This window comes from Xyrauchen texanus, chromosome 18 (genome assembly GCF_025860055.1).
Source record: "Xyrauchen texanus isolate HMW12.3.18 chromosome 18, RBS_HiC_50CHRs, whole genome shotgun sequence".
NCBI lineage: Eukaryota > Metazoa > Chordata > Actinopteri > Cypriniformes > Catostomidae > Xyrauchen > Xyrauchen texanus.
This window is the reverse complement of record NC_068293.1, coordinates 15985128-16000411: the sequence shown is the minus strand read 5'-3', so window position 1 is coordinate 16000411 and position 15284 is coordinate 15985128. Positions and strand designations below refer to the sequence as shown.

General features: G+C 37.8%; 1 protein-coding gene across 1 annotated transcript in view; it reads right to left on the bottom strand.

Moving 5' to 3' along the window:
* Positions 1-10607: 10607 nt before the first annotated feature.
* LOC127658652 (insulin-like growth factor 2 mRNA-binding protein 2) overlaps positions 10608-15284 on the bottom strand; it is a 106875-nt gene continuing 102198 nt past the window's right edge. Inside the window, exon 16 of the mRNA XM_052148040.1 lies at positions 10608-15035. Within this exon, the coding sequence (XP_052004000.1) occupies positions 14940-15035 (96 nt within the window). The 3' untranslated portion in view covers positions 10608-14939. The remainder of the gene's footprint in view (positions 15036-15284) is intronic.

Here is a 15284-nt window from a genome sequence, read left to right as displayed (position 1 = left end):
TACCTGATCCCTTGCATCAAAGCACAAATCCCATCGTGCACACATTACCTCACATACCAGCTATTCCACCTATCTAGTTGAATCTAAATTAAGTGCAAAAGTTTATCCGTCAACTGAATGTATAGCCATATAAAAAGTTAATTTAACCAAATAAACAAATAGTTAGTAATTTCATCTTATACAATGCAAATGAGAATAACAGATAAAAAGTGGTAAATTATTAACAGCTTAGACTTGTTAGTTTCTCCCATTTGTTACTAAGTTCTACAGAACCTGTAATAGCAACTGCAAGCATCTGAGTACTCTCTCTTTCCCTCATGAATCCTCTTTTAAGATAAAAAGGGCACTTTGCTAATGCATTTCCACAGCAGGGTGAATGAAACACCAATGGGGCATAAGACCAGAGCTGTGCAAAATAAAATGAGGTAATTAGTAACAACTACTTAAGGAAAGCTACGACTACTGTTCTTTTACTGTCATCATTTGCTTCTAAGAAATGCTGAAAAATACATCAAAGGACAATATGAAACAGGGCAAAGTGTTGAGATGGTAAATACTTTATTAACATTCTTTAATAAAAGGTTTATGCGGTTATCAAACTTAATAAATGTATATGGCGAATTGATATCAATGGACCTTTCAAAGATGCTTAAGATTTTCTTGATAAGCTCTCTCCATTTTTGGATAGGAGGACTGCCACAAGTCACAATGTTTTTCAGCAGAGGACTGGGCTCCAAATAAGGTACATCAGGAAGGGTTTGGTGGTAATGCTCCAACCTCTCCAGCACTCTTTCCAGGCCAGTCATGTTGGCATAGAACATGGGCCCACCTCGGTGCCTCAGAAAGCCATAACTGAACAGACAGATGACATCAATATCCTCAGGTCAAGTAGCTATGCCATCATCCAGGATACAGAATACTCGTCCCTCAATTATGAAAAAAGCCACAAAAAAAGTGGTTACAGTAAAGCAATTGCTATAGAAGTGGATGGGGCCAATGCATAAACATTAAAACATAAATATTTAAGGAAAAGTAGAGTTTATTTGTTTTTCTTTTAAATATTATCTCCAGATTCCTTTCATGTATATAAAGACACATACTCTTTTGCTAACTATGACAGCTACGCTCTGGATCTCCCAGGGGTTTGCTGTTATTCCATTGAGCACCACTGGGTAAACTCCATTTCTTTGCCATTCTCTGAGCAAAGAAGCAGTACTGAAGAGCTTGGGATTGGCCGGAGTGGAAGAGATTATACAAGTATACAAGAATTGAACAGTCAACAGAATTTCAGTATTTAACAATAATCCAGAATTCTAGGTAATACATATTACTTCCTATATATGTTATCCACATCTCTGGCATTCACTCATTCACATTTACTCCCACATACACACAGAAATCCATGCAAACAAACCAACCAACTCACTCACACACTCACCCATAAAACAGTCTTTCAAAAATTGCATTTTTTTCTGAATTCATCGGAAGTTCCATTGTTTGATTTCCTGCCTCACTAAATGGATTACACACATGGCAGAACTTGATTCACTATAGATTCTAATGGCATTAGATTAATCTTTCTCTCTAGAATCTGGGTAAATGTGAAGAGCTTTAAATGGCAAAATTTACATTTCTGTCTGCTTTCTGCTCAATCCTTTTTTGAGCAACTGACAGAAAGTCTACTGACAGAAATAATATTTTCAAAACAGTGCTTAAGTATATATTTTATTTACTATGCAAATCTTGAAAATCACTTTTCACAAAACTTAGTGATCACATTAATTACCATGGTGGTATTTTTTTCTATTGTAAAATTGCCCTGAGTAACACCTTTTTCCAAATAACACATAAAAGCATAATTAAACCTTAAATGGATAGTTCACCCAAAAATGAATATTCTCTCATCATTTACCCACCCTCATGCTATTCCAGATGTGTATGACTTTCTTTCTTCTGCTGAACAGAAATATTTTTAGAAGAATATTTCAGCTCTGTTGATCCTCACAATGCAAGTGAAAGGCAGCTTTCAAGTAATCCATAAGACTCCAGTGATTGAATCCATATCTTCAGAAGCAACATGATAGGTGAGGGTGAGAAACAGATCAAAATTTAAGCCCTTTTGTACAGTAAATCAACACTTTCACTTTCACTTCCACAATGTGGTGTGGAAGTGATTTTCACATTCAGCCACCTACTGCTTAGGGCTGGTCAAATGTGGAGATTCATAGTAAAAAAATATATATATATTGATCTGTTTCTCACCAATACCTATCATATTGCTTCTGAAGATATGGAATCACCCTGTCTTTATGTGCTTTTTAGAGCTTATGAGTTCTAGTCACCAGTCACTTGCATTGTGAGGACCAGAGCTGAGATATTCTTTAATAAATCTTAATTTGTGTTCTACAGAAGAAAGAACATCTGGGATGGCATGAAGGTGAGTAAATGATGAGAGAATTTTCATTTTGGGGGGAACTATTCCTTTAAGAGAGTCTCCTCTGACACTCTTGTTTGATGTCTAGTGTGCTGTGCTACACTGCACAATACAGATGTATCTGTGGGTAATCTGTGATGCCATGGGTGGGATTTGAACCACTAATGCTGTGTTTTATTGTAAGTAGGGTTGGGTCTGATCCTGATATGTGCATGTGGCAGATGTTTCAGAAATAGGAAACAAGATAAATCCCTTTAGCTGAGAGATCCTTCCACAGAGAGCATTGGAGAGAGCATAAAGTTAGTACTTTAGATTACTTTTTACATGATCTTCAGCAAATTAATACATTAATTCATCAAACAAATAAAAGCTAAAGGCAAATTAACGAGACTGTTCGACTTGATTATCTCATTCACAATGCTACATGGGATTTGGAGGTCACTATGGGTTCTTTTGCTTCACTTCTGTGATTGGTAGATATCTCTTCTGGATTGTAGGTAGTGTAGTTCTTAACAAGACATTCAGCTAATAGATTTTTTTTTTTTTATCAAGTTGAAATTGACTTGTTACTATCAACCTCAAAGCTCCTTGTTGATCTATCTTGAAATAGAGAAATACATTTATTTATGAAGATAAAGAAATTGATTTTTACAAACTGAATCGTACTCTTGCTCTATTTACCTCACATACCTCACTATTTACCTCACATTCATCAAAAAGTAGCTAAATCAAAATACATACTCCATGTGGTCACATTTTTGAAATCAACCTGTTTACTGTCAGATATTTGACACCTTTGGACCGTCTAAAATAGGTACAGCCTAGTATGTAACATCAGTCAATAAATCAGGGTCACTTGGTCCACCATACTTGAGCAATGCCTGCTCCGCAATTCCATTTAGTTCACTGTTGCCAGGATTTGGCCATGCTGATCTTTGCTCAGCTTGTGATTACAGTGAGAGCATTAGTTGTATGCCCAATCTTTAATCTCCCACCAAAGCTTATCCTGACTCTAGCTGAACACTCATCTCTCTATAGTGTCACTCACAGCATTCACATTACACACAAGAGATCTGGCTCCCTCAGTCTCAGCAAGAATTTTTTACTTGAGTCAGTGTTAATTCTGCTATCAGCAATCCGATCTGTTCCTCTCTCAAAGTCTCCTTCCTTTGCACATCTGTAGAGTTCAATGAACAGTTGCACTAACTATATACCTAGAAGAGCTCAGTCCTTTAACGGTCCAGCAATCCGTTGTATGTTTTACTTGCTCCCATATGATTTTTCATTTCTGTAGGCAATTGAGTTCAAGCAGAAGGCAAAGATTTGGCCTTCATTTTCCAGAAGCTGCAGTCACTTCAATGACTTTTTAGGTAACACACAATTCAACACACTCCTAACTGCTAAAGTGACAGTATAAACAAAGATTTTTGACTCCACTTGACAGCTGTACTTAAATCAGTCCAGTCCCTAAAAACACCCATTAGCATTTTGCATGTTTTTTAATCGGTTTAAGGTGATCACAATATTACCATGAAAGGGAATCAAAGAACATTAATACTCCCCCAAGAAGTATACTGTTATTATGAAAAAATCACCCATTTAAATTATTCTGAAATCATTCTTCAATGCACAGAGTGGGTCACAATTAATATTCAAACAATGTTAATCCCTTTTCAATTCTTGAAAAATAGATCAAAAGCTCTAAACAGTTCTGAAACTGGATGACAAGGACATGAAACATTCATTGCATTTGCTGTGAAAGGGATTTTTCTGGTACATCCCCTGATGGTGAAGGCATGCCAAAGACTATTTCACTTTACTGTTCTATATTTTACTATCAGATTTCTTCTCGGCATGCCTACAGATTCCACAGCCACCTCATAAGCATTCTGCTCTGTGACCTGGTCAACACTGCCCAGCTTCAGTGCTTCCTGGGCAGAGACATGGCGGCCTGCAACATGAAACAATAATTGATTCTGGTGAAGGTAATGGAGAAACTGATTGATGTGGGGTGCTTTACTTAATTATTTTTCTCCTTAATGTGTTTTGACAATGGGTGAGGAAAATTCCATTGTAATCATAAAACAATTGAAATCTAATTGCTCATCTATTCAGCCCTAAGGCTATCAATCAGAAACTATGTACAATGCTGACACCTGGTGGGGAAATTTTTTTATTTATTTATTTGATCTATTGCATATTTTTTGTATTAATCAGACTTTATTTTGGATGATCAGATAAGATTAATTGTAGCTCTTTTAAAGTTACATTTATTGAAGCTAGTTATGCTATTTATATTTCTAAATCTTTGGGTACTTTGGGGAAATTACTTCACATAATAATGGTTCTGTTAGTGATTTTTTGTTTATTAATACCACACACAAAATTTCCCTACTAGCTAACAATCACACCTGTCTCTGTGACAGGCCTATCTGCTAGTATATCATTTTGCACTTTTGGGTTTGAGATTGACTGCCATGTCTTTTGATGTTGTGCTTAGGCTGTGTTTGAAGTTAACTAAATAGCAAAGGCTAGCAAATTGCTGAAATAATTTACATCACCTTTAATGACCTAAAACCAGAGGAATACTCCATTGTTTGTGAGCAAATTCAACATTTGTGTTGAGGTGTTTTGTGGGTGTGAAGGAAGGTTAAAGTGTTTGATTACCAGTGGTGATTAGCTCCAGGGCAGAGAGAATCCCAATGAGTCTTGTAGGAAGTTGTGTTCCCCCAGCAGCTGGCAGAAGACACAGAGTCACCTCTGGAAATCAAAGATGTGCCTGGCAAATAAAATGCATACCAAATGCATTGAATACAAAACAACAACCTTGCCCTACTCTGCTAAACCTTGAAATCAAAGTTGAAGCAGTTAACTAGAGACATCATATCAGCACTTGACAGAATTGCCCAAAATTAAGGCAAATGCATGTTCAAAAGAATATATGCAATATATATGTATACAATTGGTTTTCCTTGTAGTGTGCAATACGGAAGTGACAAGCTAGGGCTAATTCGATTTTTTCACAGGGGTGGCCAGGCCGGGGCCAGCAATCAGTCTGTGGTGGCCAGAAATTTCATCGGACAGGGTGGTGGGGGTTGGGGCGGGTTGATGCGTGCAGAGGCATCAGAGGCACCCCCAACCATAAACACCCTTTTATAACACTAACCATTTATTTTCCAAAAATAACAGGAACATATGAAACCGAACATTTGCAGTAAGCTATATTTAAAATGCAGATATATTAAATTCATTCAATAATACAAAAATGTTTAAAGTGCACGATGTATTCAATAAGTAACTAAATAAATACATTCAAAGTGCACTCGGGACTCCTTTTTCACTATTTCACAGAACACAGCATCACTTGACACTTCGTACTGACACATCAGTAAGCCATATTACTGATCACCTGATATTATTAAAGAGATCTATTGTTGTGGTGATGCCACTAGGGAGTGGTATGGCCTCTTTCTCTTTATGAGGTGTTGATGTGATGCAAGTACCTGCTATTGTGGTACTGCTGATGACACTGCTGGATGTGTGAAGATCCTCTTCATCATGAGCAGAGCAGGAGGCTGCACTGGAAGTCCATGGAACTGCTAAATAGTTAAAGTAAATAATTATATAAATTCAGATATCAGTCAATTTTGCTTGAATATTCTCATTCAGCTTTGTAACACACTGAATTAGGAATTCATTTTTGAGAGAAGGCCATAATGACATCAATAATGCCACGTTGTACATTGAATTCACATTCAATTTGTGCTTGTCTGGGGTGTTGTAAAGACTTCAGTAATGCTCTTAGATAGAGAAAAGAAAGCTTTAAGCTACTCTTTCACTAACACATATTGATTTTGTAACATTCAGTATAGTTTCTAAAGCTGGCAATGCCATCTCACAACCACTCTTTCGTGAAAAATAAATGGTCTAATCAATAGTAGAAGTTGCTTATCTACAATAAACACGACAGAAAAAATAAACTAGCCGTGATTTAAGAACTCTCTTCTATATGTATCCCTCTCTTTCTGTACATATGTAACACGCACCATGAGAGTCACATACAGTGCATCCGGAAATTATTCACAGCACTTCACGTTTTTCACATTTTGTTATGTTACAGCCTTATTCCAAAATGGATTAAATTCAATATTTTCCTCAAAATTCTACATACAATACCCCATAATGACAACGTGAAAGAAGTTTGTTTGAAATCTTTGCAAATGTATAATAGTTTTTTTTTTTAAATCACACATGTACATAATTATTCACAACCTTTGCTCAATACTTTGTTGAAGCACCTTTGGCACCAATTACAGCCTCAAGTATTTTTTGCCTACAAGCCTACAAGCTTGGCACACCTATTTTTGGGCCGTTTCTCCCATTCTTTGCAGAACCTCTCAAGCTCAATCAGGTTGGATGGGGGAGCGTCGGTGCACAGCCATTTTCAGATCTCTCCAGAGATGTTCAATCGGGTTCAAGTCTGTGCCACTCCCGATCGCTCAGTTTGGCTGGGTGGCCAGCTCTAGGAAGAGTCCTGGTGCTTCCAAACTTCTTCCATTTACGGATGATGGAGGCCACTGTGCTCATTGGGACCTTCAATACAAACTTCTTTCACGTTATCATTATGGGGTATTGTATTATTTTGAGGAAAAAAATGAATTTAATCCATTTTGGAATAAGGCTGTAACATAACAAAATGTGGAAAAAGTGAAGCGATGTGAATACTTTCCGGATACACTGTAATTTAGAGGAAAACTGAATGATAAGCCAATCTTTTCTAAAGAAATGTAAGTAAATATATGAGAATCCAGAAAATTGTCTCTAAATGCACACATATTTGTACTACAACTTCTAATGGACATTGTGGCGGTTGAGGAGATTCCCCCTATACTATGTAAAGCGCTTTGAGTGCCTAGAAAACGCGCTATATAAATGTAAGGAATTATTATTATTATTGTTTACTGAAGCCTTGCAATGAAAAAAAGACGAGAGCTTACTTACTTTAATGGACATGTGTGTCTTTATTACATGTTTATGTCCATAACTCTAATTTTGATTTTACATGTCAGATGTGTACTCCTTATATAACTTAAGGAATTACTCTTACTGTAAAATGTATATAATAAAACAGTGGATTTGCCTGGCATCGGAGGTGCGTGGTTACAAAAATGGAGGAGAGTGTATACAGTGACACCTGGGACAGAAAGGTACGGCCATGTGTGGGGTGGCCAGGCTTCTATCTGTGGTGGCCACGGCCACCGCTGGCCACCCCCTAGCTACGCCCCTACCTCTCATAGGTCCAGCAAACTCACGGATGTCTGTACCTGGGGAAGAATGCATCATCCTTATCCTCAGATATTAAATAGTCTTCTAAATTCATGTTAGCAACAATCTTTTGCCAGGTTTATGCCAAATAATGATCTGAGAGTTTTGTTTAATACATTTCGAAGTAAGACAGTGAGCAGTCTTGTTATACATTTGTAAGTGGGTGTTTATCTTTTATAGTATAACCTCCACAGAATTTTCCATTCTGTCCACAGATCACCACTGCTGTCACCTTTGGGTAACCCCGGGCATGCTTAACAGTCTTTGTAATGCCATGACACACTGCAGTGCAGAACTGATGAGAGAGCAGGTGGACGTGCTGAAATGACCATCATCAGTATTAATCATTACCGTAGATGGGTTTACAATAATTATTGCACTTGTGCGGTGCACTGGTGTTTTCAATGACATGAGTCAATATGGCAAAGATCATGGCAGTACTCCAAAAGGCTACAGAACTCATGTTTGAGGTTATTTTAACTAGTTAATTTGACAGCAATGCCAAAGGCTGTACATTATATTATAATAATACATTATAAAATATTAAGGCTAGATGCAAGAGCCTGTGCTTTACTTTGATCTTCATCAAAACAAAAAATGCATTAAGTTTTAATAAGAACATATTTCAAGAAATATTTCCACTCAACTTCGGGCATTGCCTGGTTGGTGAGAGTGATCAGTGCCACTGATATCGGGCCATTGTTTCAACTGAACGGGGTTGTTGTGTTGTGTTGATTTTAAGGACCTACAGGTCTTTGAAACTTGCTACCAGCAAACTTAGTGTGTCAATGCAATCAAACCCACTCTTTCAACATTTAAGCATGTATCTTTAACGGAGGACACGCCGCTTCTACTACGTGTCTTCAATAACAACTAGCTGTCTGAAGGTATAAAAACATTGCTTTGACAAAAAGCAAAAGTTAATCCAAAACACAGCTGGTCACCGCTGGAATGACACTGTCATTTTCCAGAAGCGAATTTAAGAATCCTATGTGGACAAGTCTAGGCTCATGAATATTAATTAAGTTACATTAAATATTAACCAAATTAGCTTAAAGGAATATTCCGGGTTCAATACAAGTTAAGCTCAAACAACAGCATTTGTGGCATAATGTTGATTACCACAAAATTAGTTTCGACTCATTCCTTCTTTACTGTTCAAAAAGCAAAAATCAAGGTTACAGTGAGGCACTTACAATGGAAGTGAATGTGGCCATTTTTTGGAGGGTTTAAAAGCAGAATTGTCAGATGAGACACATTGCTGTTTACAGCTAGTCACGTGATTGCGTCTTGTGTGACCACTTGTGATCAGATTTTGAGGGGAGGGTCTCTGTTTCATGATGACATAAATCAGTCACTATGTTAGTGTGTTACTGCAAGACATTAAAGTGCAGCAATTTCAGAAAAAAAAATAAATAAATAAAACACGAACAAAAGCAACATTTCGAGCAGAATTATCTGTTATAGGAGCTTCAAATGTTCATATTTCTTATCTGTGTTTATACCTGATACTTCTAGGTAGAACCCTCTGGAGACCCTCCAGACACCCTTTCAGTTCTCTGAGAAACTTGCTCTTAGTTCTTGTTAGAACTCTTAAGAACTGTAAGGACTGTTAATGGTTCTCAGAGGCTTCAAGGTACTTGAAACATATCTTGAAGTTCCTTGAGTACATAAATATAATATTTGAGGCTCCTTTCAAGGGTGTCTGAAGGTTCTTCAGCGAGTTCTGCTGGTGTGGCATGTGAGGAACCCCAAATGGTGCCTCGAGTAAATGTAATTTTTAGAGTTCACTCAACAATGAAGCTGTGACAAGATGAGCTTCGGACAGAGGAATTTTAGAAAACTTTTATTGCTCAGATCCATATTGATCAACAGTACAGTTCACCTACATTTAAAAACAACATGGTTGTTAGCAAACAAGGATTCAGTGGGCCTCCCCACTACCTACAATCCAGCTGAGGGGACGTGACAGACAGTACAGCAAGCCCAATCTCTGTATCACATTGCCCAAAACAAACAAATGTGAGAAGCTTGAGAGCTGCGTAGGAATGGATCATTCATGGATGTAGAAAAGGCATAAAGGAGGTAATTTCACAGCCTTTGATCTGTTTTAATTTATCATGCCTCACTCTGATTTTCCTCTATCATCCAGATTTAAATGTGACAAGAATAGTGCTGTCATACTGCGAGGAACTGTAGATGTGTTTGTTGTCTATTGTAATATCAACCTAAGTCAAATACAAAAAAAAAAAAAAAAAAAACATAGTACAGTACCTAATTTGTGTTCTTTCACCCTTAAAACTTTATTTAGGGCATAAAGTAGACCACAATTGTTCCAAGATATTTCATGCCAACAATACAAACAACAGCTAATTCTAAACTGACCTCAGATTCATTTAATTAATTAGCTATAACTGTTGGCCTAAAAATAATGAAAAGACCTCAATTCTCCCTAGCGTTATGTTACAGGATATTATAATGATAGCAGACAGCTTAATTACTAGACTACAGAAGAGACAATATAACAGTATGAGGTTAATGCATGTACCGACTAATACATCAGTAAAGTTAAATAGCGACTGATGCACACCAGACAAAGAAATATAAACTCGTAAGAAAAAGTTAAGAGCCACTGTAGAATGTTAGATAGATGTCTACCCACAGTGTGGCACATACATCGAGCAGCCATAACATTAAAACCACCTGCCTAATATTGTGTAGGTCCCCCACATGCTACCAAAACAGCACCAACCCGAATCGCAGAATAGCATTCTGAGATGATATTCTTCTCACCACAATTATACAGAGCGGTTATCTGAGTAACTGTAGACTTTGTCAGTTTGAACCAGTCTGGCCATTCTCTGTTGACCTCTCTCATCATTTCCGTCCACAGAACTGCCACTCACTGGATGTTTTTTTGTTTTTGGCACCATTCTGAGTAAATTCTAGAGACTGTTGTGTGTGAAAATCCCAGGAGATCAGCAGTTACAGAAATACTCAAACCAGCCCGTCTGGCACCAACAATCATGCCACGGTCCAAATCACTGAGATCACATGTTTTCCCCATTCTGATGGTTGATGTGAACATTAACTGAAGCTCCTGACCCATATCTGCATAATTTTATGCACCTCTGATTATATAATCGCATGTATAATTGTTTGTGCCAAATGGGCTGGTTTGAGTATTTCTGTAACTGCTGATCTCCTGGGATTTTCACACACAAGTTACTCAGAAATGGTAAATGGTCTGCACTTATATTTTTAAACTTATCGGTATTGAAAGTGCTTTACACTGCGTCTCATTCACACACCAATGATGATGCACACCAGCCATGCCATGCAAGGCGCTAGCCTGCCATTGGAGCAACTTGGGGTTCAGTGTCTTGCCCAAGGACACTTTGGCATGTGGTGTCATGTGGGCCGGGAATTGAACCACCAACCCTGCGATTATTGGACAACCCGCTTTACCACCTGAGGTCCAAAAAAAAAACATCCAGTGAGCTGCAGTTCTGTGGATGGAAACACTTGTTGATGAGAGGGGTCAACAGAGAATTGCCAGACTGGTTCGAACTGACAAAGTCTACGGTAACTCAGATAACCACTCTGTACAATTGTGGTGAGAAGTATAGCATCTCAGAATAGCGGGTTGGCGCTGTATTGGCGGCAAAAAGGGGGACCTTCACAATATTAGGCAGGTGGTTTAAATGTTGTGGCTGATAGGTTTATTACACTTGCATTTAAAATGCCCGAGTTAATCTGAGTTATCATACTGCTTGCTACACAACATGAAATCCATCAATGAGCAAACACCTGAGATTAAGCATAAAGTCTATAATTCAATAACAGCCTCATCTGGCAAAGCCTTCAGCGCTTCACAGAATCAAGAACCATGTTCAGTTTTTTTTAAGTGAAAGTTTGTTAAAGCACAAAAATCCACAGATTATGGGCCAAACTTCACAGAAACAATTTCAAAGAATAAGCAGTCAATCTACTAAAAACCTTTCTTATCTAACTAAAACGCCATGTTCTCTAGCACCTGATTTCTGTGCTACTCGTTGTGGGTAGGTGTAATGTGGACAAGTTGATTCAGTGCAAGTTAAAATACTAACAATTTACAGATGTCTATATTAATGCACATCAAATGAGCATCACCCCCTCAAAAAAAAAAAAAACATTTAAATATAAAACATTAGGAGAACTAAAGCTATAAAGTGGAACAGATTATTAAATGTGAATTAGCCTACTGTATGAATGCAAACTAGCCTTACACCTGAATCTAACACAGTGACCATCAACTCTTCATTGGCTTTTCCATATTTTGCTCCGTTGAGCTCATGTATTTCACATTAGCCTCAGTCTGGGAGAGGTAATACACATAACAGCATGTACTGTACTCCGCAACAGATCCACTTTGAGTTTAAATTAAGGAGAGCTAGAGACCGTTGTGGTCAGAGTAGATATGAGATGAAAATACCTGCATTTGGGCATCTGCATCTGAATTTTGTGTGATTACAGACAAACACTTTTATTAAACACAATGACAGCCAGTGAACAACTTTGTTAATTATAACATAGAGAACAGAGCTGCATTATATCTTTTTTATTTTCATATCAGCCCAAATTGATATGTAGCAACTGTTAAGTGAACTCAAATAAAAACATGACTTAAACAAAAAAACAAAACGATCTGTAATTCCTGAATTTAGATAGATTTTTATAAAATGTAAAGAGACAGTTGACTTTAGATGATGCAATTGCTCCTGGAGAATACTTGTAATTAAGCCGTTTTAGGTTCTATTGGTCTTTGATTTAGAAATCAATATCCACATACACAAAACCCTTTTTGGGCAGATAGGTACCCCTGTGATTCCTCTCTTCGGCCCATACCACATGGACTCAATTATACAATCTGTAAATCTCAGCACTATTACAAGGTTGCGTCCAGCAAAGGAACACAGTAAACTCTGATACAATTTAGAAAGCTTTAAGATCCATCTCTCAGATGGACCTGAAGACTGCAGAGTCTATTTTTTTTTTCTTGATCTTTGTTTTATTAAAAAGAAAATGAAAAGAAAGGAAAAAAACGTTCAAAACGTTCAGTTTACAAGGCATACAAAATGTGGAAAAAAAGGAAATTAAAGATTGGACTGAGGTACCCTGACGCCTGAGGTAGATAACAATACTGACATGCGCACTGATCACATTCTGATCAAAGTGTTGTGGTGATTCTTTTACTGTTCTTATGGTTAGTACACTATCAATATTCATAGTATACTTCCAAAAAAACTAAACAAAAAAAACACTTCCCTTCAGAATAACATGGCAGTGTTCCACCAAAAAACAAAACTTTTTTGTTTTTGTTTGTTTCTTACTAATAGCTCTCGTCACAAAATAGGAAAAAAATAGATTTATAAATATTTCTCTCTCATTATATATATATCTATATACACACGCGCATACACACAAATGGAAGCTGTGCGTACTGGCATAAACCTTCCGTCAGGAAGACGAGGCTTAGCTCTCATTGGGTGATGGAGCGGTCTGTGATGTCATAGACTGGTGGAAATTAAGGCTACAAGCTTCCATGGTCAAAAGAACCAAAACAAATAAAATGAACTAAAAAAATAAATCACAAAGGGATATCCATGCATGCATGTCCAGCAAACTATTGAAACAGTCGATCAGTTTTTTTTTTTTTTTTCACGAGAGCCCCCCCCAAAAAAAAAAAAACTAAAACAACAAACTGATCAACCAGCTCACTAAACATGACATGGTGGCGCTCTTTCTAAAAGGCTGCTTATTGTACATTCACAGCTGTCATGCCATTTAGAAAGCTCCCTGACAAAGAGGTTTAAAGCCAATTGCGGTCGTGTGTGTACCACAGGTCATAAGGTGCCTCCTCGTCCCACTTTTACCCATGCCCTTCCCCAGTCTCACCCCAAACTGACCATATAATCACATTTAAAGTTGCCCATCTGCTCAATTTCTTTCAGCATAGATTAAGGCAGAATTCTTGGTGCAAATTCTATTGTGATTCTGCCCGACGCCAAACCAGTACGCTGGTGCATGCTTTATATACTTTTCATACCCCTAAATCAAACAAGGGGTGATAACTCCTAATCCACATTTACAACATGCCTATGCATACAGGCCTGTCACTCTTATCTCATTATAACTACCGCTAACTTCCTGTTGGGTGGAAAGTGGCAGTCGATGAAATGACTTAATACAGAGGCTGCAAAAACACTGACATAAAATAGTATGGAAACTGTTGAGCTGTCAGCTATGACAATAGATTGAAATTAAGCAAACTAAAAGAGTTGAAAGCTAAAAATGAAAACCGAATGTAAGAAATGCCCAATGAGAAATGTTCAAAAGGGATTTGAACCCCATCTGTTGGCACACACAGGCTAAGCAACAAAGATTCAGAATAACCCACCGCTGTCCTTGCATCTTCTAAGTTTTTTAGATGTGTCCAACAAGCTAAGATATAAATAAGCCTTCTTTGTCACTTCCTTAAATTCTTGTCCCATCATTAAAGAAATTTAAGAAACAAAGTTATGAATAAACAACTGCATATGTGCACTACACATCTGATGGCTTGTGCAAAACAAAAAGAACCGTACTTCTTCTGTAGGTAACAGTATATTTGTTCTAGTGTACTGTTGAGAATACTGCTAAGGATCGTTCAAATTGCAAACTGAACATCAAACTTCTCCCCAAATGCTAAAGCACACCACTTTACCTACCCAAGAAAACAACACAACTCAGTCCAAATCCATCAGTGTACATGTTAATGGAGCTTCTTATCTGTGTTAAGCCTAAATTAAGAAGTTTAAAAATAAATTGTTATGTGGGGCAATCACGTTGGTGTTTCCTTATCAACTGTCTTGATAACAGATGCCCATTCTTTTCCCAGTCAGGGTTTGTTTAAACAAAAAAAAGTTACATTTGTCTTTCTCTCCATCCATCCCACCCACCCCACCCTGTCCTCCCCAAGCTGGCAGTGCACTCAGAGCCTGTCTGCCTGTGGCTCCTTCATCTCCCCCAGAAATAAGTTCTTTGGTTTTGATCCCGTGGCTGCTGGTCTGCCCGGCCGGTGCTCTTTGTCCGGACTGGTCTGATTCCAGTTGGGAGGGCTACATTCACTGGCAGGTTCCCGCTGGGGCTGCCCTGATGGTCACTTGGAGTGATGTGTGACGGGAGGGCCTTGCTGGTGCTTCTGCTCCTGTTGTTTAACCTGCTGAATGATCTCCCTGATTTTCCTCTGTGCAGTCTGTAGGACCACAAGAAACATGTCTTAAGAAATGCTCTGAAAATGCTGGCCTAATGAGATTTAACTCTCATGGGGAGTCAGATGCAATGTAAAAATTAGCCAAGCAACCAAGAATTTGTCTTGTTGTGCAGCACTGTTGATAGTCAAGACTACTTATGACAAAACCTCACGTGGCACATTATTAATATGAATTAATATGGAAAAATAATTCTTATTTTTTGCATCTGGTTGGGACACAATGTAGCATTT